Source organism: Chroicocephalus ridibundus, chromosome Z, assembly GCF_963924245.1.
Source record: "Chroicocephalus ridibundus chromosome Z, bChrRid1.1, whole genome shotgun sequence".
Lineage (NCBI taxonomy): Eukaryota > Metazoa > Chordata > Aves > Charadriiformes > Laridae > Chroicocephalus > Chroicocephalus ridibundus.
Window position 1 is genome coordinate 69,170,418 of NC_086316.1, and position 24,787 is coordinate 69,195,204.

General features: G+C 39.2%; 1 protein-coding gene across 4 annotated transcripts in view; it reads right to left on the reverse strand.

Moving 5' to 3' along the window:
* PARP8 (poly(ADP-ribose) polymerase family member 8) overlaps positions 1-24,787 on the reverse strand; it is a 124,712-nt gene that overhangs the window by 25,014 nt on the left and 74,911 nt on the right. For all 4 annotated transcript variants that reach the window (XR_010069033.1, XR_010069032.1, XR_010069031.1 and 1 more), the window contains exons 10-15: positions 23,461-23,527; positions 21,596-21,721; positions 18,908-19,472; positions 16,544-16,597; positions 16,345-16,440; positions 644-736 (exon numbers count right to left, since the gene is read on the reverse strand). Coding sequence is in view for 1 of the 4 variants with exons in the window: in XM_063319701.1 (XP_063175771.1) it covers positions 644-736; positions 16,345-16,440; positions 16,544-16,597; positions 18,908-19,472; positions 21,596-21,721; positions 23,461-23,527 (1,001 nt within the window). In the remaining 3 variants the exon portion in view is untranslated. The remainder of the gene's footprint in view (positions 1-643; positions 737-16,344; positions 16,441-16,543; positions 16,598-18,907; positions 19,473-21,595; positions 21,722-23,460; positions 23,528-24,787) is intronic.

Consider the following 24,787-nt stretch of genomic DNA (forward strand, 5'->3'; position numbering starts at 1 on the left):
TTCAACTTTTGTACTTACTTTAATCTAAGGTTGAAGGGTGATTTGGAAACATAGTTTAAAATACTTTGATTTGAGGTACATACAAAATTAGGAAAGAAAACAATGATATTATAACTACATGAATAACTGAGCTTAGAGTCAGAACGCAAGCTTATATTAAATTCCTGATCCTTGAGAAGAGAGAGAAAAAACTATGTAGCGACATGAGTAAGGACTTTCCCACTGTTATTTAATGATCAAAACAACAGATGCTCAGTGGATAGCTGCATCCCAACACCATGAACAGGAAGTAGCTTATTAATTGCACCAGAGTAGTAATGGCTCATTAGGTGAAAATAAATGGGAATTATCTCCAAATGACAATGGCTGTCTTTATTAACAACCCAGGTGACCTAATTGAATAAAACAGAACAAGAAAACAGGGTTACTCTAATTACATGGTAGCAAAACAATGGCAGCACCTCATTACTGTTTGAAAGTGCCATGCATAAAGCAGTGTATTTACAGCTGTAAGAGTGGACAAATAAATAATACTTACCAAAGAGCACTCACATGGGGAATACAAATCAAAATAAATAGTAGAAGACACTGAGAAGACTGAGTATAGCAAATCAGACAAGAAATAAACTTTAGATAATTCTACCTGAGCCCCAGTTGCAATTTCATCAGCAGCTTCGTTCATCACTCCTAATGTTTGGAAAGCAAATACACAGAGCTCCCGTTCACAAACAGTGGGCTAAACAGAGAAAGAAAGTTAATTATATTTTATTTCCAGTTTTGGCTTGTTGGTTTTATCAGGTAATACCTACAACAAAACCCAAACTCATTGAGTGTTAATTTTTTTCTTCAGATATTAACAGCAACATTAATTTCAAATTGTAAGTACATGTAAATTATTGAGGAGGATACATTAGAGAAGTATTTTAATAATCTGCAGAAGAAGCGTGAAGAACTCTAAAACTCATAAGTACTCACAGAAGCCAAACTTGAAGGGAATCCAAGTAGATTACAAAACCAAAATTACCAGCATAGTACCCAAATGTCCTTAACAGTATGCTACCAGACTCTGAAAACCTCCTACATAATTAAAAATTAATGGAGGATAAATCCAGAAACTAATGGGGCCACACCCCCTTCGTAAATGCAGGTTCATTCTTCAGAGCTTGTTATTCTGCTGTTGAGAAAACAACGAAAAATCTGATCTAGAAAATAAATTTACTGAAGAAGCACTTTTAATTTATTTTTTAACTAATTTAACAATTTATTTGTAAACTTTAGGAAAATGCATTATATTTTTATAAAATAAACACCATATTTGGGGATGCCATATGTTATTTTAATAAATAAAGGTGCTTCCACCCTTTTTTCAGATATAAAAAAAATAAGTAAAAAAACTTGCTCTTGAACCATTTTTTGCCTATATTTTTGAAAAATTTAATTCACAATGCCATCACAATGATCAAATAAAAAAACTTATTTAAACTGCATATTGAGTGGGAGTTGAGCATTCTGCCTTCATATAGCAAACAAAACAGAAACAAAAAAGAACACAGCTTTACATAATGAGAATAGGCATGACTTCATAGGTTTCCTTATTGGTTACAAGCCTTACTGCAACTCCATGCTTATTTATTGAAAGATAATTAGCAGATCAACTTTTTAAAGGCTCAAGTAATGAATCACACAGTGAATTGTTATAAGCATTCAAAATGATAAACAGTTGGCAGAAATACAAGAAAGAATGTCCCTTATTAAATTAAAATGTTCCTTAAAATTGACCTGAATAAAAATAACTTTTTGTTACAATGTTGAAAAAAACCAAAAATATTTTTTGGATACCATTTCTTTGAATCCACATTATTAAATCCTAGCTAACTGAAACTTAAAATGATCTTTGGTAGGGACTACTGAACTTTTGTAAGTAAAATTCTGAGTCTTAGCTACAATGACAATCACTAAAGCATTTGTAGCAGTATGCTTTGAAGTTCAAGCCAATGTCTCTAGGAAGCAGTTGCAGAAATGAAAAAATGAATTGAGCACACAAAGAAAACATAACATTTAGCTGAATTCTGTTTCAAGCAACAGCTTTGTCAGTAATAAGCCTACTGCTGTATTTGTAGTCACTTGTTTCATAGCTCTTAAAATATGCATTTGCTGAGTTTCAAAGACTCAAGACTTCAATAAACATCTGAAATCTACTTCATTGACATATTCTCACATCAGTTGCTTTACAAGAGCTATCATCTTTCAAGTCTAATAGAGTGTCACTCATTTGACTTATTTTATCTGCTATGTTACATTGCATTAGGCAGCAGACGAAGCCTAACATGATCCAATTTGCTGTGCCATGGCACGCGAGACAAAAAGTATTTACTGTTGTCATTATTCTTAGGTTTTCCACATTTAGAAGGCGGTTAAATCATTGGCTTAGGCGGGAAACATGGTGGCACCACCACTTTGACTATCATAATCAACCCTATACACAGACTCCCTTATTAGAGCAGATATAGCAGAGCAATCTAAGTTTAGCCATGCTTGCCATGAAGAAAAGTGTTAAGAAAATGCTTATTTTTGACATTTTGTTTACAACCTCAACAAAGTAAGTTATCCTGAGACTTAAAGATGGCAAAGAGAACACAGGATTTGTCATCTTTGCTTTTTTTTTCTTTTTCTTTTTCTTTTTTTTTTTTCCTTTTTCTTTTTCTCCCCCCCCCCCCCCCGCCTCTGTGTTATGATCCCAGAAATGTCTGAGCGTCTGAAGGGGGAAGTTAGGAAAATGGTCATTTTACTTATGTTTGACATTTGAAAGGCCTTTCTTCTCTCAGGTGGACACCAGGGCTAAGATCTTAAGGATAGAAATCTGTAGATATAAGGAGACGCAGGACAGCAAAATTTGAGCTCTGAAGAGGAACAGGCATTACTGTTAGGGTCTATACAATTATTCTGATTTTATGTATTTGATGAAGCTTTATGCCCACTGAATAGTTTGACTCTGCAGTCTAATGGGGAAAATAACCCAATCCCTGTAGCTATAGAGACACTTCAATAGCCTGCCTTCACATATACACCTTGGATGCTTTCTAACCCAAAATGCAGCCATTTTAAGAGCACTTTTGGATCCTGTTTCTGAAATTTATCCCAATTTAATCAAATCAGAAGCCTTTAACTTAAATTTCCCACAAGTGTTAGTAAAGTGTTCCAAGAGATGTTGGTATCACCGTTTCACTGTCTTCTACTGCAGTCATTAGTTAGGTTCAACCATTTAAATTCCTTTCTTTCCCTCCAAAATGAAAAGATTGGCTTACAACTAAGAAGCAAGCATTTGGAGGGCTTTTGTTTGTCACACGATGGTGACTTATCTATTCAGTGTCACGTCTCCATATTCTGGTTTGTCTGCAGTTGTGCATGCTAGAACCAATGAAAACATACAAAAACTAAGTTAATAAATCAATTCTAGAAGACAGAGCCTTAGGAAAATCACAAGCTTTATGGGAAAACTGGGATTCAAGGCTGCTCTTATACTGCTGCTAATGTTTTGCATACTGCCAGTGTGTTTCCCTTTATGGCGTCCGCTTGTGTCTTCTCTTGTAATAGGATGTGAGCCCTTGGGACAGGAACAGTCTTGTTCTGACTCTGTGTCATAAATATGAGAAATGTCCCTAGCCACAGTAAACAAACATGAACCACAACACTAACACACTTACAAAAGCCATGTTGTTCCAATGTCACTTTGGGATACTCTTGTTTTGGTTGAAGTACAAGTACTATTCAGCTAGCTGAACTTTCTATGAACTTTTGCGTACGTACATGAAAGTATAGACAAGTTCTTACTGATACGGATCCATGTCCACTAAGGTACTTCTATTAGATTATTAGTTTCCACTGTTTTCAAACGGAAAATACATGACAAAATACTGCTTATACACTTAAGTATATATTTCTGAATGTGAACCTCATCTTAACGTGCACACAGAATTTTGCAGATTACAACCATCACCTTGAAGGCATGCAGGGCTGACTAGCTGGGCAACTTTGTTCTCCACTACCTGAAGAGGGCAGCTGTAACTTCTCTTCAACAAAAGCAGCCGCTAGCGATCTCACATGTACTTTATTTTTCACTTGAAAAGAGAAAATTAACATAAAGCCATTGAATTCCACAAAACTATTAGCTAAGTGAAGATCATTGGTGCTGAAAGACTATTTAGAAGGATAATTATTCCAGTGGGGAAAAGCCAGAAGGAAATAAGAGCTGGGCCGTTAACTTGAGACTGCAAGCGTGTGGAAGCAGAAGGCACTGACAGAAGCAGAAAGCATTTTTTGAGCTTTTGAGGTTTTTGGACTTTTCCTTTAGTGACCCCCATTCTTTGCGTGCGCAGTAGCACCTATCCGACTGCTGCTGTGATGAAAATGGGCTCAATGAGGGTTTCCACATGTTACAAGTGTCACTTCTCACAGCAGTGACTGTGCATGGCAGACAGGCAAATCACCTAGTTACTATGATATATTATGGTTCCTGGACTCATACACTACTTAAAATATTTTCCAGACATTTATTCAACTTGAAAAAGCTGAAGTTTCATAGCCAATATTGATCTATCTTGCTACTTTCTAACGTGTGCTGCAGCTGTGCTCCAAAGAGCAATGTGACACCCCTTCCTGTATCCTGAGGGATGTCATACCGACACTAATGAGGCTGCAACATGACTGACACACCTGAAAACTCTTGATCTAAAAGGAGAAGCTCAGGGAAGGCTCATAGTATGACTTACAGCAAATGTAACAAATGGTAAAGGTGAAACCATTAGCGACCATCTCACTTCTCCTAACAAAAGCAACAGGCATGGAGATGAAATGTAACTTCAAATCTCTGTTCCGTTTCCTGCTTTCAACCATGGTAATTGTTAGTTTTTCCATATGAGGAACTTCTCTCTTCCTCTTCATTACACTCACCAGAAGAATGAGCATATAACACAGCAGCAATAACATTGAAAATGTGGATAGACAAATACAGAGAGAGAGAGAAAGAGCAAGAAACAGAAGAAAGAAGAAGGAAGGGAGGAAGGAAGGAAGTAAGGGAGGAAAGAAGGAAGGAAAGAAGGAAGGAAGGAAGGAAGGAAGGAAGGAGCAGGTGAGAGAGTAGGGACAGAGGAAACAAGTCTGGTAGGTATAGGATTCTTTTGCAAGTGAGCTTTCAAGATTTTAAGGTTTATTACAGTTTGTGTCAGTTATGCATTTTTAGATATGTCAGCTATATTTGTAAGAAAAGGCAAAATAAGATTGGTTGCTAATTCTCTACCACCTGAGTCTGTATTACCTAAGGATCAGTTATATCTGGAGTAGTGAGAATAACATTACTAATTCTGAAACAGAATGCAGAGCTGTAGGAAAGGACCTCTTCCAGCTCTCTCATAGCTCACATCTCTAATCCACGCTTTCAGATGAATTAACAAATGCTACAGAAGCCTTCAGTTGCATCTACATATCTGACACACAGGTAAAAGTGGTACCTGGAAGCCAGGCACCGATGAGGCACTTGTATACTTTCTACCAGTGCTGCTTAAACATCATATGTGAAATTCTCATTCTCTGTAAGAGAACTAGAGCAAAGCACGTTTATGAGTTTAAAGCTTTTACGTTTTCCTAGAGTATGACAGTATTGCCACATCAATTCAATTAAAAATTGATAAAATAAAAATTTGTAGGTAATGTGTGCTTTAGAACACACTCCCACAGAATTACAAGGTAAATATTTGAGTCAAAACTGTATGATTTCTGTATTTACTTAAATCGTTACTGAAATAATGCAGAATTACCTTTAACTGTAACATAAGGTTCATTATGCTTCAGAATTTAAGCAATTTTTAATTATTAATTATCAGTATTATTTTGAATGGCAAGTTTAATGCACCTCTGCCTACTCTGCCATGGTTTATACTTCTGAGTGAAGCATCCAGCACTAGCTCATAGTGGATTAAAAAAACCTAAGATTCATTAAAATTAAAATTCAGCTTCGTATTTTAACAACCCTTTTTGCTTTATACTAAAACATATATTTAAAAAAAAAACTTATTCAAATTAAGTCTGTACCCACTAACACTGATTTAGGAATTGCTTTAAAACGAAATAATTACCAAGAAGTACACCTGTGTCCTGATTTTTCAAATTAAGTCAAACTATTTCAGGGAACTGCAAACCTGTTAGTCCAACCTCATTTCCTGGAAAATTACGGAGAAGATCATACTGGCTACTAATGAAAAGCATTTAAAGAACAATGCAATCGTCAGGCTGAGTCAAGATGGGTTCACAAAGGGAAAGCCCCATTTAACTAATGTGACACCCTTCTATGATAAGGATATCCCACCCACCTAGTGGATGAAGGGAAGGTGACAGATGTAGTTTTTCTGGATTTTAGTAAGGCTTTTGATATTGTCTCTCACAGCATCCTTCTGGACAAGTTGTCCAGCTGTGGGCTGAGAGGGTTCATGGTGCACGGGGTGAAGAACTGGCCTAAGGGCGGAGCTCAAAAGGTTGTAGTGAATGGGGCTACATGGGCCACATCTGTCTGGTGGTGTTCCTCAGGGTTCAGTTCTAGGGGCAGGTCTGTTCAATATCTTTATCAACAATCTGGAGGGAGAAGTTGAACGCGCCATTAGCAAGTCTGCTGATGATACCAAACTGGGAGGTGCTGGTTACTCTCTTGAGGGACAGGAGGCCTTGCAGAGGGATCTAGATAGATTGGAGCATTGAGCAATGGGATGAAATTTAACAAGTCGAAATTCCGGATTCTGCACCTGGGACCAAGTAAAGCTGGGCAGAAGTATAATTTGGGAGAGGAATGGATGCACACCAGCTCTGCAGAAAGGGATCTGGGAGTGCTGGTTGGCAGCAGGCTCCACGTGAGTCAGCAGTGAGCCCTGGCAGCCAAGCGGGTGAACCGTATCTTGCAGTGCATCAAACACGGCATGACCGGCCTATCAAAAGAGGTGATTATCCTGCTGTATTCAGCATTGGTATGGCCTCATGTTGAATATTGTGTGCAGCTCTGGGCCCCACAATTTAAGAAGGGTGTGAAGGTCCTTGGACACATCCAGAGGAGGGCAACAAAGCTGGTGAAAGGGCTGTCCTATGAGGAGCAGCTTGGGACTTTGGTTTGTCTAGTGTGGAAAAGAGACTGAGGGGTGACCTCATTGCTCTCTACAGCTTCCTGAGGAGGGGATGTGGAGAGGGAGTGCTGAGCTCTTCTCCCTGGGATCCAGTGATAGGATGCGTGGGAATGGGTTCAAAGCTGCACCACGGGTGGGTTAGACAGGACGTTAGGAAGCATTTCTTTACCAAGAAGGTGGTCAAACACTGCAACAGGTTTCCTACAGAGGTAGTCGATGCCCCATGCCTGCCAGTGTTAAAGAGGTCTTTGGACAATGGCATTAACGACATACTTCAACCTTTGGTCAGCCCTGGATTGGTCAGGCCGTTGGACTAGATGATTGTTGTATGTCTCTTCCAACTGGAAGAGTCTGTTCTGTCTGTTCTATGCTATAAACCCAATGAAGTCAAGCTACAATAAGCTCTATATTGGTATACAGACTGTCAGAGAGTAGGAATAATTTATTTAATACCCTATCTCACTATAAATCTACAAGGTAAACTCTCTGAATAATCTCACAATATTCATGTGATATGTGGAACATGCTGCTGAAAGGCATGGGAGATACCTCAGTGGTGAACAGGTAAAACCTTTAGAAAGATGAGAGTAGACTGAGGCTAAGTGAAAAATGTCACTTGTTCCATTTGGTTTTGTTTTGGCTGTTCCAGATTTTATTTCTGCTTTCCCTTTTTTCTGCGTTCTTGGACAGCTTATACACACTTTTTTAATTTATTTTTACTTCCCACATATATAAATAGATGGCAAATAGACAAGCACTATGGAGTGCTAGCTGGGCAAGGTGCATATGGGTAAGCTCTTGGTGACAAGAAAAGCTATACTGCAGCCATTTTTCTCTCTCACTAAAAAATAAAGTGATTGAAATCCATTCTACCAAAGTACTGGTTGTAACCGGAGAGTCTTTTTTCATAAAGAGATAAAACCAGCCTATATTGTGGAGAAATGATAAGAAGAATCACGGCGTTATTCCTCAAGCATCTTGGCTAAACTCCAGTCTGGCTAAACATATTTGCACACCTACACTTTTATTCATAGTTCAATGATGTTTATTCTATTCCAAAAACCTCCCAACCCTAAGTGGTGTACTGTTTCTGGAACATCAATGCTACTGTGTTTCAGTGGTGACTAAGAATCTTATATTCAAATGACAGAGAAACTGAAGACCTCTTCAAGTCAACAGGAACATAGCAAGGCCAAGATTTCACCCATATTGAATAAATCATGACTGAGCACTTTGGGATGAAAAACTTTCTAAAAATATAAGCTTACTAATACAAGAACAGATACATCAGAATGACCAAACTGTACTTATTTTTTACAGCTAAATACAAACAAATGATATTTCAAATACTGTTTTACAGTATTTTACTATTCATATTTTATGGGGAAAACTTTAAACATCAGAGATGTCTATACCAGAGTACAAATTTCAAAGATACTAGCTTCAATATTTAGTTTTGCTGAGTTTTTTTACTATTTCCTGCTTTTGTTCTAAAAAGGCTTTAGTCTGAGGTTTCAACACAAGATGGCACTCTAAAAAGATCTCTTGACTGAAAGAAAAATTATTGATACAGAGAGGGTTTTTTTGTCACCTTATTGAATATATTCTGAGATTTTTTTGTCCTGTATAATTTTCTGGATTTTAAAGGTCTTTAAAATCCATTCAGTGATGCTAGTTTAGCAATGGCTTTAGTATTTGTAAATGAGGAATTCAGGAAGGCATAGACAGTAAGACAGACATTAGTCACACAGATTATACTATGTAAAAGCTGAATATGATCACAGAATTACAGAATGATTAAGGTTGGAAGGGATCTCTGGAGGTCATCTGCTCAAGCAGGCTCTCCCAGAGCCAGCTGCCCGGCACTGTGTCCAGATGGCTTTTGAATGTCTCTATGGATATAGACTCCACAACCTCTCTGGGCAACCCGCTCCCATGCTCAGTCACCCTCAGAAAAAATGAAAAAGGTAGAAAGTGTTTTCTGATGTTCAGAGGGAACCTCCCGTGTTTCAGTTTATGCCCATTGCCTCTTGTCCTGTCATGGGCACCACTGGAAAGAGCCTGTCTCCATCCCTTTTGCACCCTTCCTTCAGGTAATTACAGACATTAATAAGATCCTGCCTGAGTCTTCTCTTTACCATCCTGAACAGTCCCAGCTGTCTCAACCTTTCCTCCTAAGGGAGATGCTCCAGTCCTTAATCATCTTAGTGGCTGGACTCTCTCCAGTAGCTCCATCTCTCTCTTGTATGGGGGAGCCCAGAACCAGACACGGTACTCCAAGTGTGGCCTCACCAGACCTGGGTAGAGGGGAAGGATCATATACCTCCACCTGCTGGCAACTCTATCGATTAATGCAGACCAGGGTACCATTAACCTTCCTTGCCCCAAGGGCACATTGCTGGCTCATGTTCAACTTGGTGTCCGCCAGGACCCCCAGATCCCCTTCTGCCAAGCTGCTTTCCAGCTAGGCAGTCCCTAGCATATATTGATGCTTGGGGTTGTTCCTCCCTAGGTGCAGGACTTCGTACTTCTCCTTGAACTGCATGAGACTCCTGTCAATGCATTTCTTCAGCCTGTCGAGGTCCCTCTGAATGGCACCGCATCGCTATGGAGTATTGCCCACGTATCCCAGTTTTGTATCATCTGCAAATTCACTAAGGGTACACTCTGCACCATCATTCAGATGATTAAACAGGACTGGACCCAATATTGACCCCTGGGGTACAGCACTAGTTACTGGCCTCCAACTAGACTTTGTGCCGCTGATCATCACCCTCTGGGCCTGGCCATTCAGCCAGTTTTCACTTTACCTCTCTATCTCCTCAACCAGCCCAGCATCAACAGCTGTTCTATGAGGAACTTATGACAAACAGTGCTAAAGGCCTTCCTGATGTCCAGGTAGACAATATTCATAGCTTTCCCCTCATCTACCAGACTGGTCATGTCATCACAGAAATTTATCAGGTTGGTCAAGCATGACTTCCCCTTGGTGAAGTCATGCTGACTACTCCTGATGATTTTCCTGTCCTTAGTGTGCCTGGAAATGGTTTCCATGCTTAGATGCTCCATCACCTTCCCAGGGATCGAGGTGAGGGTGACCAGCCTGTTATTCTCTGGGTCCTCCGCTTCTCACCCTTCTTGTAAAGAGGAGTGACATTTGCTTTCCTCCATGCTTTGAATAAGATAATACATGATAATATACTTTTATTATACTTCTTTTAATCAGATCCTTAAATATAATAACTTTTGTTAATGATTCATGATCTCGTTATATTTAAATGTTTGTAACAAAAGTACATGCTGAATTCCTAAACCAAGGTATCTCTCTACTATTATAGCAGCAAAACTGTTGCATTATTAAAATGTAACTTAGTCCTTCCCTAGAATATTATTATCAGCTCTAGAGTAGCAGAAAGAATATCATATGGCATTAAAAAGAAGTTAATAGCCTTTTAATATAGAACCAAATAACGCTGAACTTTCTTTAGTACATTATTATATCTGCTTTGGAAAATACATTTTTTAGCTAGATGAACGAAATCATATGGTTGAGAAGTACCTTTGGAGGTCAGTTAGTGCTTTTATTCTCTCAGACTCAGAGAGGTCTGGTTTTATCTAAACTTTATCTGAACTTTTAGAGAAAGCTAAAATTAGCTTTCTCTAAAGCTCTATCAAGCGTTGGAACAGGTTGCCTGGAGAGGTTGTGGAGTCTCCATCCTTGGGAGTTTTTCAAAAGCCAGTGAAAGACAGTGGATGAAACAACCTCTGGTTTCAGGGGCTTCTCACTAGAGATACCTGCCCTGTGGGAGAATATCTCAGTACTTTGGAATTGACTTCATGGAAGTTGTTAAAATTTCCTAAGTTTAATCCTAATGTTTAGTCTAACATGGTATTTTGACAGAAATCAGGATAGTCTATTTATCTATTATAACAACACATATGGGAATTATACACTGTTGGAAAATGTCAGAAAAAAAGCATTTCAAAATATGTTTTTGAAACAATTAAAATCTAACCATTAACTACAAGCAAATAATAGTCCACATCTCACTCATCTAAACAACTTCTCTATTGAGGACAATTCGAAGACATTAAACAGGAGGCTAACGATTCAAATGAGCAGACCCTTACTGCTTTCAGTAGGTTTACGAGGTCTGACATATCTCTCTCCTCACCACAAAACCTATGTCTGACCTTGTACTTCCCACTGGTTCGAAGCTGAGCAAAGAGCTACTTCACAAGAGACTGATGACAGAGCTCCTGAGAGCCGAGCAGCACCAGTCGCCTTGCAGGTGTGATTCTTTACATGGATAAGGGAGCTGTTTGGATGTAAAGGCTGCAGTCCCAACCCCTGGTGATGATTTCAAAGCTGTTTCTTAATTCTTCTAGGAAGAGTGGAATAGGTAGGATTCAGATCACTATTAGGAATAACCCATTAAATAGTATGGTCTATATTATGCAAGAAGTTAAATAATAGTTCTTCTTCTTAGGCTCTATGCATTCACTGAATTTTCCCTGTGCTTTGCAGAAAGACTGCAAATCATGCCATGCAGTGATTCCAGGGAATTTGGAGTTTTCGGTGGCTTTCTATTTAAGTGTGTATTTCTAAACATCCAATTTAGCTTTTATAACTTTGGGTGCACCGTAAATAATCATTAGATCTCACTGTGCTCTTGAAGTAAATACTAAAGAAACATGCTATGATGAGAAATTACATGTAACCTCATCCCATATGGGAAAGGTGTGACTATGTACAGGAAAGCATTGCATTTTTCACTGTTTTTTTTTTTTTAAAAGAGGATGGAATGAAGCAATGGACCACGGACCTTTAAAACAAGAGTGTTACAGCTTCATGATGTGTTATAGTACTTCTCTAGGACTTCTTCCATTCCAGAGAACCTCTGCACTTCCCCTTCACAGTAATACAGCTGCAGTTCCTTGTAACAGCATTAGGTTTGTGAGTATTTCGAAGTTACCCCATCTACCTAATGTGTTTTTATCTACACACACACTTGTGGAATACACACAGGAACTGTAACTGTATCTGTAATTCTGGTCTTCTGTACTTCAGGGAACTTTTGGAGCTCAAAAGAAAACTGGTTGTCCTGAAAGATCCATACTTTGCTCTGTAAAGAAATTCCCAAGAGAAATCAAAGAATTTTGTCCTTATTTATCTTCAGTAAGTCACTACGGTAGCCTCTTTATTTACCCTCAATAGGTGACCAAGATAGCCTAAAAAAATCCAAAGATTCCTGTGTACAACAGGATCCCTGAAAATTTGCATTATTAGATTAGTACCATGGGCTCTGGAGCAAGACAGGTGTCCACTGTAAGAGCATAAAGGCAAACATACGCAATTGTCTTATGCAGCTGCTCTGCAACAGACTTCTTGCATACAATGGCGTGTGTGCCATGTGGATCTAGTGTCTAAATTACGCTATATAAAAAGATGCATCTTCTTGTCATCAAGTTACTCTTATCTTATGGGAAAGAAGATGTCAAGATTTTAAGAAAGCAAAGTAAATTGAAATAGATATTAAAAACAGAACACCTCCCAGAAAAAGTTATTTAGGAAAAAGAAACACAATAATGAGAAGGAAGCTTGTGCTGAGAGAGACTGATTTAAAGATACTTTATAACTAAGATAAAAACAGCCTGTAGAGTAAATCTGCAGAAAGAAAAAAGTTTATCTCTCAGTTTCACTTGCTATATTCAGTTGTCCTCAGGATGAGACATCTGAATTATGCAAGTCATTAATAACCAGCACAAAAAATTACACTCAAATATGAGAGTTTACAGTATTAAAAGAATGTAATTATTATGTGATGACAATACAAAATCAAATTCTTTACTGGTTCCTTGCAATTGCGTAAAACTCCCGTTAAATACCAGAAAATCAAGCCGAATTACACTTTAAAATAATTTCTCAAGCAGTAACTTCATATGCCTTCTTTGTTGTTGGAAAAAAGGCCCAAATGGTAGAAGGGAAACTCATCATTAAGGATGCACACACGCAGAAAGGACCCTGTGTGCATCTGTGTGTGGGAGCTAGTCTTTAAAGGAAGAGACTGGTGAAGCATCCAGAGTGATTTAGTCTGTGGCATCTCTTGTGATACAACCAGCTACAGACAGAGCTAAGTAATGCCTTTGAGATGCAGACATCTGTAGAAAATGGGATCTAGACACAGAATCTAAAAATATAAGCAGACTGTAGTAAGGTTCTGATCATTATGAAACCTGGTGAAGTTACTGCGGTATCAGAAGTACAAGTGCTCTAAATCCCTTTATGACGGCCAGGGACACTACATAAGGGATCCATTAAGTGACATAAGGCCAGATTGCATGTAGCCTTGCCTTAAACGAAAGCCCCTTGCATTCTGCTTAATAAAGTACTGTATTTCTGAGATCCGCTGTGGCAGCAGTATTAAACATATAGCGCTCTTTCAGTTGGGTCATTTTTTATGCAGTGTGCCCAGGTGGCCAAGAAGGCCAACAGCATTCTGGCTTGTATCAGGAATAGCGTGGCCAGCAGGAGCAGGGAAGTGATTGTGCCTCTGTACTCGGCACTGGTGAGGCCCCACCTCGAGTACTGTGTTCAGTTCTGGGCCCCTCTGTACAAGAGGGACATTGAAGTGCTGGAGCGTCTCCAGAGGAGAGCTACCAGGCTGGTGAGGGGTCTGGAGACCAGGTCATATGAGGAGAGGCTGAGGGAGCTGGGCATGTTTAGCTTGGAGAAGAGGAGGCTGAGGGGAGACCTCATTGCCCTCTACAACTACCTGAAAGGAGGGTGTAGAGAGGTGGTTGTTGGCCTCTTCTCCCAGGTGAATAATGACAGGGCCAGAGGAAATGGTGTGAAGTTGGGGCAGGGGAGGTCTAGATTAGATATGAGGAAGAATTACTTTACTGAAAGAGTGGTCAGGCACTGGAACAGCCTGCCCAGGGAGGTAGTTGGGTCACCATCCCTAGAGGTATTTAAGAAACGTATAGATTTGGCGATTTTGGCGATTCAGGGCATGCTCTAGTGGCAGAGATTGTAGGGGTTTGTTTTTTTGTGTCTGTGTATGGTTGTACTCGATGTTCTCAAAGGTCCTTTCCAACCATGAAGATTCTATGATTCTATGATTTATTCTCTTTAGATACATTATATATATGTATGTAAGTGTATGTGTACATGTGTGTGCAGCTGACGCACATAAATAAACCCTACAGTTGAGTACTTTAGGCTGCCTCTGCCAGAGCTCTCAGTAGAGTGAAGGATAAATTTCCTTAAGACCTTTTGGCAAGCTCTTGCTCTATTCAAACTGAGATCTTTTCTCACCTTCTACAGAACTGCAAACTCATTAATGGCTCTATATTGGTTATTGAGTCATTCAAGCATACGCAGAGCATGCTAGATTTCTTCCCGCTATCTCCTTCTCCCAGGGTTATGTAAGGACACCCTTTCATTTTTGCAAAGCTTGCTAGCTTATGCTGCTCGCAAAGGCACTGACGAATATATGCTTAGTAGAATACATGCCTGCATTCTCCTCTGTTTTGAAGCGCTGACAAGCTCTCAAACAGATAGCAAAAATGACCCCTCTTTAAGCTGAAGACAGAGAAAAGTAATTCTGAGGGTTTTAATCTCCAAGGTGGGAAAGCAAGAAGAACTAAGATTTTTTTATTTAGAGCAAATGGCTTTCCATTCTGTTTTCTTTTAATAGTTCGTCATGTGAACAGGAATAAATCCTACTGTTTGCTTTGTTCTATGGACAATAGATAAAACCCAATAATTCAAATAATTATATTACCCAAACTTTACTCACTATCCAAACATTACTCACTTCATCTTATCTCATCCTGTCACTGGTAATATGCATAGCAGTGCATTCAAAGATGAACAACAAGGAACTGATGCCTTTTTTTACAGGCTTCTAATCAGGGTTTGGTTGCTGATAAACCTGGCAGAAAACCATGCTTTTAAAAGGTAGATATGAAGAGGCAAAACCCCACCTGACTGGATTTTCAAAAGTACAGAGGTTTAATGATGACTTAAAATGGTGTTAACTGAATATGCAGATGCTTTTGCAAATCCTATTAGCAGCCTATTTGCATACCCTGCTTGAAGTCACAATGCCTGACCACGGTGCCATTGTCAAGGGAGATGACGCTGAGGTGACTTTTACTATGTAAGCAATAACCTTCCTGAATTTAGTTCCATGGAACTATGACAGATGATGCCTGCTTCAGCTTATGTATAGTTGCTCACTACACTGTGGAGAAATTGGCAGGTGTCAGACCATTCACACACTGCTATTAAACAGTTTTCCATGGCTTTAATCTTTTAAGATTACTCAGGTTTCCATGGCATTCAGGACAGGTGAAACAAGGATTCTAAACTGCAAGATCAGTCCTAAAGGTAAGAATCTTATGCTCCTAATATACTCTTTCACAAAGCTGTACTGATCCAGTAGTTCCAGGCAGAGCGTGTCTCTCATGACCAGCCTTACTCTTTTTCACTCTATGCATCCACCAGCAGCATGTGAGGGTACAACTTTCAGCATGCAAAACTCCTGGTTCCCCATTGCACAGGAATGAAAGGAAGGAAGAGCTGCTTCACTGGCCAGACTTTGGGCATACTGAACCACAACAGTGGCCCTGGACGAGGTCACTGCTAGATCAGACACGACACTGAGCATCTCCTCCTGATGCCTTTTTTATCACATTACAGAGGATGGCTCATTCCAGTGAGCAAAAGAAGATCAGAAGAACTTCACAGCCTTGTGGCATTAACACCAGTCTATCTGAATATGCTGGTCATGGCTTGATAAGAGCTCAAGGACTGAGGTGACCCTGAGCTTTTAAAAGAATGCCAGAGGACCAGGAAAGCACTCTAATGCACTTCCTCTATCTTATCTGGTTGTCACTACTGTAGAACAATAGTGTTCAGTGAAATACATCCCCCCGTTTATGTTTCTATCATATTATACGAGCCTGATTTCCACCTCCTTGCTTGCAGTACGTTTTATTTCAAATTTACAGCAACATCTAGTTAATATGCGTTACACTGTTGCATCTTAAAAGAATATTAGGACAGAACACATCTGAAATAATAATTCAATAATTTTGTAACAGGTTTGTATGGTCCATTGCTATTTAAGGCATCAGAAAATGCATTGTTTACCCCAGCAAGCACACCACTTACCCTCAGCATAGGGCCATTCTGGAACACATGGGGTTCGTCACAAACTACACAGTATTCGTTCAATACTGGTATCCGCTGCTCAGCAAATTCAATAGTCTGAGAACAATGAAAATGAGAATAACAACATCTGCTTAAAAATAATTAACAGTCAGCTCAAGTTCCACAGTGTTTTATAAATGGGTAAGATATGACACCCTACCTGCACAAGAAAGCCACGGTCTCGTACTGGAATGCATTTTGCACCATAATTTTGCTGCAAGGAAAAAGTTGAGGCAACTTCAGTGTTGGTAGACTAATTAAAAGGAAATGATAAAACATTTGTATTTTTTGCATGCAAATATTTTAATTAACCAATATTTGCATCTAAAAAGAACTCTCATTTGCATAAGCCAGCCATTACAACTAACCAATCCTTTTACTGTTTCCTAAGTGTGGGGCATATTTTTAGCATTTCTTCTTAGTCCTTAAATCTGATGAGGTTTTGCATCTCAGCAACCCAAAAACTCTACTCTCAAATGGAAACACCAGTGCCTTCACTCTATTCTAATAAACCGGCATTTGGTAACTCCCATTACATTTTAACTGTGGATTGTCTATCCAAATATGGGCTACCTGCTTAGGCTTGAAAGACTAATGTCACTCTCAGAACGGCTGAAAATCTTTTCCTTTTATATTTACTGACATCTCACTTCCATAAGCACCATGCTAACAGATCTCCATGCTCAGATCCCACTCAAATTATTTCTGCCTTACTCTTTCAACACAACAGCAACATCAGTTAGAAGGAATTTCCATTACAGGAGCCAGTAAGGTACAAAATTCCCTCTAGGCTGACACCTATCCCGATCAATCCTTGTTTTGAACAAGAGTCAGATCACCTCCATTTACAGCTTTTTTTTTGTTTGTTTTGTTTATAGGCTTATTTCCTTTCATTTCTCTGCTTAATTGGAAACTTTTCCCTTTTTTTCTCCTGAGAAACAATCCTCCTAATTGTATTCATGTATCAGATTGAAATACTTTAGCTGAGAACTGAGGAGAAGTTAGGGTCCCAATTCATTGCTTCCATATTCCATTTGACTTCAAATTGCAGTTAGGCACCCAGGCTACCCATATATCTGATGCCTGCATGTAAGATGGACTGTTGATTTCCTTCCGCTAACATCAGTCAAACTGCACCTGACCATGTGTGTGATGATCTTCCTTCAAAGTACATGCATTCTAGCAATAAATTACTGGTATTTTTTAAAGACTGCCAAGCAGGGCTTGCATTTTTTCCGTATCAGCTGATAACATCAGTAATGAAACCACTTGGTCAACTTTTCATTATCTTATCAAAATCAACCCCCCCAAAAAATGGGACTTTTCCTTCTAACTTCTGGAGAGAAAAGTCTTGCTATGTTAAAACATCCTCTGCTGATTCAGAAAAAAATGCATCTCTCAACTGTGACATGTAAGAAGTCTGTCGGCTCACCTTAAATTAATATTGCTGTGCACGTTACAGGAACCAACCACACAGCATGTATATAAATTATCTTACATCATTTTTGTATATCACTGCTTTTAGATCTGATGAGTATTGCTCACAGCTTATTAAACTAATTCACCATGAGACATAGCACACTCAATGTAATTTCATTATGCAGAATACACTGTTTTGAATATATGTATGGCATTTCAAGTGAGAATCAGCGTTTTCTTGCTGAGAACATCAAGGTACCACCAGGCTAAGGGAGTGGAGAGGGCCGTCTCCTAAGTGCCCCTCCACAGATTTAACAGAGAAAACAGACAGGTGCCTTGAAAGAGCTCAAACAGACTCACTCTTTCCTCTGAAGTATAAAAGCCATCTTTTAAGAGGCAGAAGAATTAATTTTGAGCGCTCTTTCTTAATTTTAAGAATATGTGCTACCCTTTGTTTTCCCAATCGATCGTGTCTCTGGGGAAAGAAAGGGGGGCAGTATGGACCTAATTCCTTCCCCGACCTCTGGCTGCCACCAGCACGTTTGAAGGTTGAACCTTTCACAAAGCACAAGTGCACAAGAGGTGAGCTGAATCATGACTGCGTCCCTTCCCCTGTGAGGATGACCACAGATGCAAAGACCAGAAGGAGAGGTGACCTGGCACCCAATCAAGCCAATGGACGGTTGCTTCCCCCACAAAGCAAACTGAAATGAGAAAAGACCTGTGTGACAAAGCCGATTCTGCAGCGCAGAAGCGCACACTCTCCCTTCTTCCTGCAGCAAGAAAGGAGGCAGGGAAGGAAGTGGGTGACTGAACTTTTCCCATGGCCAGCAGGTACACTGAGCTGTATTCAACGTGACACATAAAATCTCTGTCTTGACCTAAGTAAATTTTGGTTTTATAACTTAAATATATGTGCATGAATAGTTGCTTACATCCTCCTTAAAAAGCTGACTCCGTTACTCTTGTCTTCCAATACGCTCAATATATCCAATATATCCACTAACACATGTTCTAAGTATTCATGCCTTTGCATAACAAGCTAACAGCATGTTTGGAAAATAATAGGAGGAAAATGAGCAGAATAAAAAAAAATATTACGCACAGCAGCTTGTGAAGGTGATGATGAAGATGGTGTTAAGATACCAATAAGCCCTGAGGTAAGAGAGAGCCTCCTGCTCTCTGCTATGGTGGACTCCTTGAAAGGCTCCATTTTGGATGATTTAGGGGCATTGGAGTAAGTCTTGCTGAGTAACTTGTGATTCTTCAATCCATCCAATTCTTCCATTCTAAGATTACTGGAGTAGGACCTGCTTAAAAGTTTGTGGGGCTTCAAGGTGCTGTTGTGCTCACATCGAGGATCCCCAGAACACGACCTACTTAACAGCTTATGGGGCTTTAAAGTGATGCACTCCTCCTGCTTGACGGCTGCAGAGCAAGATCGGTTCAACAGTTTGTGCGATTTAATAGCCATTGTCTGTTCAGCCCTCGGGTCACTCGACAACGAGCGGCCAAAGGTTCTGTGAGATTTTGTGGCACACATATCCTCCGCCTTAACTGTGCTAGAGCAAGTCCTTCTCAGTAGCTTGTGAGTTTTGGAGATGCCATCCTGTTCTGACTTCAGTTTTGATTTATTTTTACCACAGCCAGGTGGAGGATAACTTGGCGACCTTAAAAAAAAAGGAGAAGACCAAGTTGGAGAACGATCAAAATCTTGTGCAAATCAAGCAAGACCACACATATGTAAAAATTTTTAAGTGTCACCTGTCCTTACGTATTTCACTAGTGACAAACGCAGCACAACATTAAAAAAATAAGCAATTGTACGTAGCACTAATTTTCCAATACCAAACAGACATCTTACTCCTATTTACACACAAGCTCATTGATCAAAAAGACAACTAACTGCTGAAGTAGAAGTTAGAGCTATAACCTTACAGCTCTTTTAAAGGCCCCTATGTCCCACAACAAACCAGTTATTCAGGAAGTTATCTTTGAAATGAAATCCACATATTTCATAGGAGATTATAACACATTTTCATTATCAAAATCTATCTTTCCTATGTAATAATCATGGCACAATCCCATTAAAGTTATTGTCTTCTGGACCCAGCATAACAAATTCTATGTTCAGATCAATGGAAGATATAATTAGCAGTGAAACTTGCAGGTAGTAAATCAAATTTAATTCAGCTGCAATAAACATTACTCTTAAAAACCTTATAATGACCTGGGTGCTTTGTGCAAGACAATTTGATGCCCTTCTTTCCTGTTTTAGACAAATTCTAGCTCTGTAACACTAGAAATTAGAATGTGAGGGACTTAAATTATGAATGCGTGAAGTAAAGAGCAAAATGTTTTTATGAAACAACATTCACATGAACTGTCACATTTCTACAAGGCTCACATATATTTGCCTGTCCTTTCAAAGCATGTAACTGGTAGGCTGAATAAATTTTTTATGCTTTATAGCAACCACAGTCTTTGGAGTATTTTCTGGCCTTGGATGGAATAGAAAAGAAGTGAAACCCCAAGGGAAGAGGCTGGCAGGTTTCCCCACCCTGTTAGCAAGTGGTGACAGTAGAAGACGCAGGTGGAGGTTGCTGACTCACTGTTGCAGTTGTGTCACCACCACCCTCCGGCAGACAGGAGGCAGGAATGGTGCTCCAGGGAGAGGGAGGGTCCTTGCATGTGGCCTGAGGCACCTTTGGGCAGAGACCCCAGCAGCAGCCAAATCAAGAGGAGAAAGACTGGGCTGGCTTTTGCACGCCCTTTCTGAATAAAGCCAAACCCCAAGCTACAGCTCGCGCTAGGCATGGCGTGTGGCACGGCAGGGTAAGCCTTCTACTTAAAACACCACCTTCCTCTACTTAAAACACCACCTTCCTCAACGCTACCTTTGGAAAGACGGTCTTTTGTCATCCCTGACATGCTTCCCTTCTCTAATGCGAATGATCGCTCTACTCCCTCTCTTTTTTATACATGGAATTTAGAATGGCAAAATTCATCAAAAGAAGGAATGTTCAAAGAGGCATTCATTTCAAATGTACAGAAGGGGTGATCTGTCAACCCTTCATAAGCAGGAAAACACGCTAGACTAGTCACATCCCTGAAAGAGGTAAAATCAGAGCCTGATTTTACATACACTTAGGAGTATGAGTAACTGGCAGAAGTCATAATGAATTCAAATGAACTATTCACAAACTACTTTTTATGGTTTTAATGCCTTTTTTCTTTGAAATTCTGTGCTTGCATTTCAGAAGTGGTGAACATTAACGTACTCAAACAGTGGAGAGGGGTGGGTGCTCAGCAGCTCTAAAAATCAGTCTTTCATTAAAGACCATTCTAGTTTTAAAAAATAAAAAATATACACAGCTGTGGAAAGAACAGCTAGACAACCACATTTTTTAAAATATATATTATATATATGTTATATATTACTTGCATATATGACCTATATTCTTGCTATTCAAGTAACAGTCAAATGCTACCAAGCTACAAAGATACAAATACAACAAGTTAAATAACGTAAAATTAATTATTTTCAATTCTAGACGAAACATGGCTGTTTCAGACAGCAGGGCACTGAAATGCTCTGCCTTCAAATGGTCTTAGAAACTGCAGTAGTACTGAGTTCACTTTTGATGTCATGCAAGGCAAGGACTGGAAACCCATGAGGTAAGATATAAATAGAGCACTTCTCTGTGGAGAAAAGTCAGCGTTTCACCTTGTGAAGTCTGCTGTGGATTTTGAACAGGATATGGTGTCAACAGCTCATTTTCCTTGCTATTACCTGCGCAACGTAGAAAAGATGTGCAGAGGGGATTTCACCTTTTTGTCAGACACCTTCTTATTGTGCGTACAATTAGATTTCTCTTTGCTGTTCTTCCACTGTTGTGTAACAAACGTCTGCATGATTCTGCAAATTAAGAAAGAAAAAAAGATTTTCTTATCCTAGCCAAGATATATTTGCTTTAATACCGGTGTCTCTCTGTTCACCACATAGGTGATATGATGCGATGTCCTCACTCTACAGGCAGCTGTAGCAGTCTCAGCTCCTCAAAAATGTTGGGGTTGTTTTCCACATACAACTTAATTTACACTGAACTTTTACTGAGAATACAGTCTAGGTAAACAACTACTGCAGGACTTACACAGGTATGCCTCTCATGGAGATCTAGAGACAAACTGATTCAAAGGCATCCCGTCCAGCTGTAGGCATCTGACTCTCCAGTGACTACAGAGATGGGGTACAGCATCCACACTGCTCAAGTAGGAGTACGTTCTCCTACTTCACAAATGTGAAGGTAGGGATGTCGAATATTAAACTACCCAAAGAGGGTTTACAGAGAAGACAGAGCAAGACAGCTCCCAGAGATGGACAGCAGAAGGCTGCGGTCACAGCTGTAGCAAGGAAAGCTAAAAAACATAAAAGCTATAAAAAGAAGACATCCAGAAGAAAAGTAGTTAAATACAATCGGTTGCCCACAAAGGCTGGAGATTTCACAGCTAGGTTGCCTGAGACTCAAGAGTTTCAGGCACTCTTCACACTCTAACCAAGTTAGAGGAGTGAACTTATCTAACTTTGAAGATAGAGGAGGTTACCTGGAGCAGGAGGCTGCACTGGGTGACCTCCAATAGCTCCTTCCAAGCCAAAGTACTCTGACTAATCTAGCAATGGGGGTCTTTGAGTGATAAAATCCAAGTGGAAGTTGGTACAGATTTTATTGAAAATTTAGTGAATCCTCAAAGATGAATATCCTGTTGCTACAGCCATGAGGGGCCATGGGGTTCAGGGGTATTCTGACTTCTGCTCAACTGTGAATTATGCAGCTACGTCCTTGAAAATGTCTTATGGGAACCCTTTGTAATTGCCCGGCGCACAAATCAGAGGCAGTGTTAAGTACTGAAACATTTTAAGGGACCGTTCACTCTGGGGAGCTTTTTATTTTTTTTTTTCAAAGTCATGGACCATAGAGAGTTTAGTAACATTACTTCATTTATAAGATTATGAAAGTGGTGCACTGAATTTCTTTAAACACTGAACAGCAAAAGATTCTTTTTTTCTTAAGGGATTCTTATGTTGTTATGGTCAGATATTAAAACCTATATTCTTGTCATTTTATTACACATACACGACCATATGTGAAAAGATGACTTGGCAAAATTTTATTAAATTGAATTGTACCACGAACATATGAAACTGCTAATTTTTCCAACTGTTCTTCCCTCTTGTCCTCGAAATGTGAATGGCCTAATTACTGTGGTAATATTAAAGGCGACCATGAAAGCATAGCCCCCTTAGGGTATGCATGATGCTCAAAAAGCCTGCTCCAGAGGTTTCACCATCTAAGCAAAAACATGAAATTGAAAACTCCTAGCTACAGTCTTTTGAACTTTTGTAGCTTACTTCCTAAATGGCAGCAAAGTGACAGAAACCCCCGGCAGGCAGCACAGATCAGGTTCTCCCCAACAACTGTCAAAACTGAACTTAAAAAAGAAAATCCTGTTATTTTTTATTTCAAGAAAAACAAGTTCAAAACAGTTTGATCCAACCAACCTGACAACCTGTGAATTTCATCCTACTTGGCACGGTCCAGGAACTAAAAGAATGTGATATTCTCCTAAAAAACGGGGTTTACGCTTTTCTAGACTTACTTTTTCAGCTGATGTCCCAGCCCAAATCTTTCCTTAGTAGAGATCTGAAATACATCCACAGTTGGCACTACAGAAAAAGGAGATATTGTTGATATATATGAACTTAAAGCAATAATCAAGAACTCATGACCATGTAAGTCATATTTAAGGACCCTGTTATATCTGAACCTTTACTATAGACAATGCCATTGAAGAAATGGTGAAAGGGGGACATGTCATCTATGCCTATTAAGAAATTAATGGTCCTTTTTGGAATATCACCCAATATAATTAGTAATTTTACAAACGAGTAATTCAGAAATTGAATTCCCCCAATTCCCACTAATTTTAATTACAAAAATGTGTCTTTTTTTTCTTTTTTAAATATTGTGCAGGTACTAGAGCAGTATCAGACTAAATGTATCTGGATTGGTAATTCATGTTGCCTCATCTCTTATATTTGTTTTCAAGTAAGTAGTCTTTACACACATTACATTTCCTGTGACTATGAAGAAAACTGGCATAAAAATGCCCTTTCTGGAGGCATTTTAATACAAGATCCACAACTGTCATCTAAGTACCTGATATGCGAATTCCAGTGGCCCAGAATTACCCTGACTTTTCCTCAAGACCCATCCTATCATTGGTATACCCATATTCATCTGTCAGAAAACTGGAAGTGTGCAGGGTGAAGTCTGGAAATTAGCTCCTGGTATTACTAAAATCCTTTAATAACATTTACTAGATAGAAGTGGCAGATGGAAACCAGCACTTGTTAGGAGAGCCTCAGGTCCTCAAGGCAGGACAACAGCCAACACATATGACAAGCCCAAATAGACCTGATCTTTCATATTACATAAGGTAGTAATGACTACAGTAAAATAAAAAAGGAATGAAAACAAAAAATCTGGGGTTGGTTCAAATTTTATTATAAAAAGTAAATCAGTATTTTAAAATCTGTATTCTCCTGATCACTCAGAAAGCCAGACTTTATTCAGAATGTCAAATTGTATCCCTTAATTTCACTCTAATAAATTAAATTTAAAAATAAAATAAAATATATCTAACCTGGCTATCCAATTTCACTTAGTTCAAAGCCCTGTAGATACCCTTTCTCTAACGTTATTATTCCAATATAATCCTGTCTTTTAAAGACAAACTGATGATTTTTTCAAAAGGGATGAATGATTTGATCAGGGATAGCAATGTCTTCAGACCGACAAATTTAGAACACATGATTGGGGGGGGGGGCTAATATATTCAATGAGAATCATCATACCTAGACCAGCAATCTTAAAATCTGACATTTAGACTACAATTGTTGTCTAAGTTCCACGGCCAGAGGAGA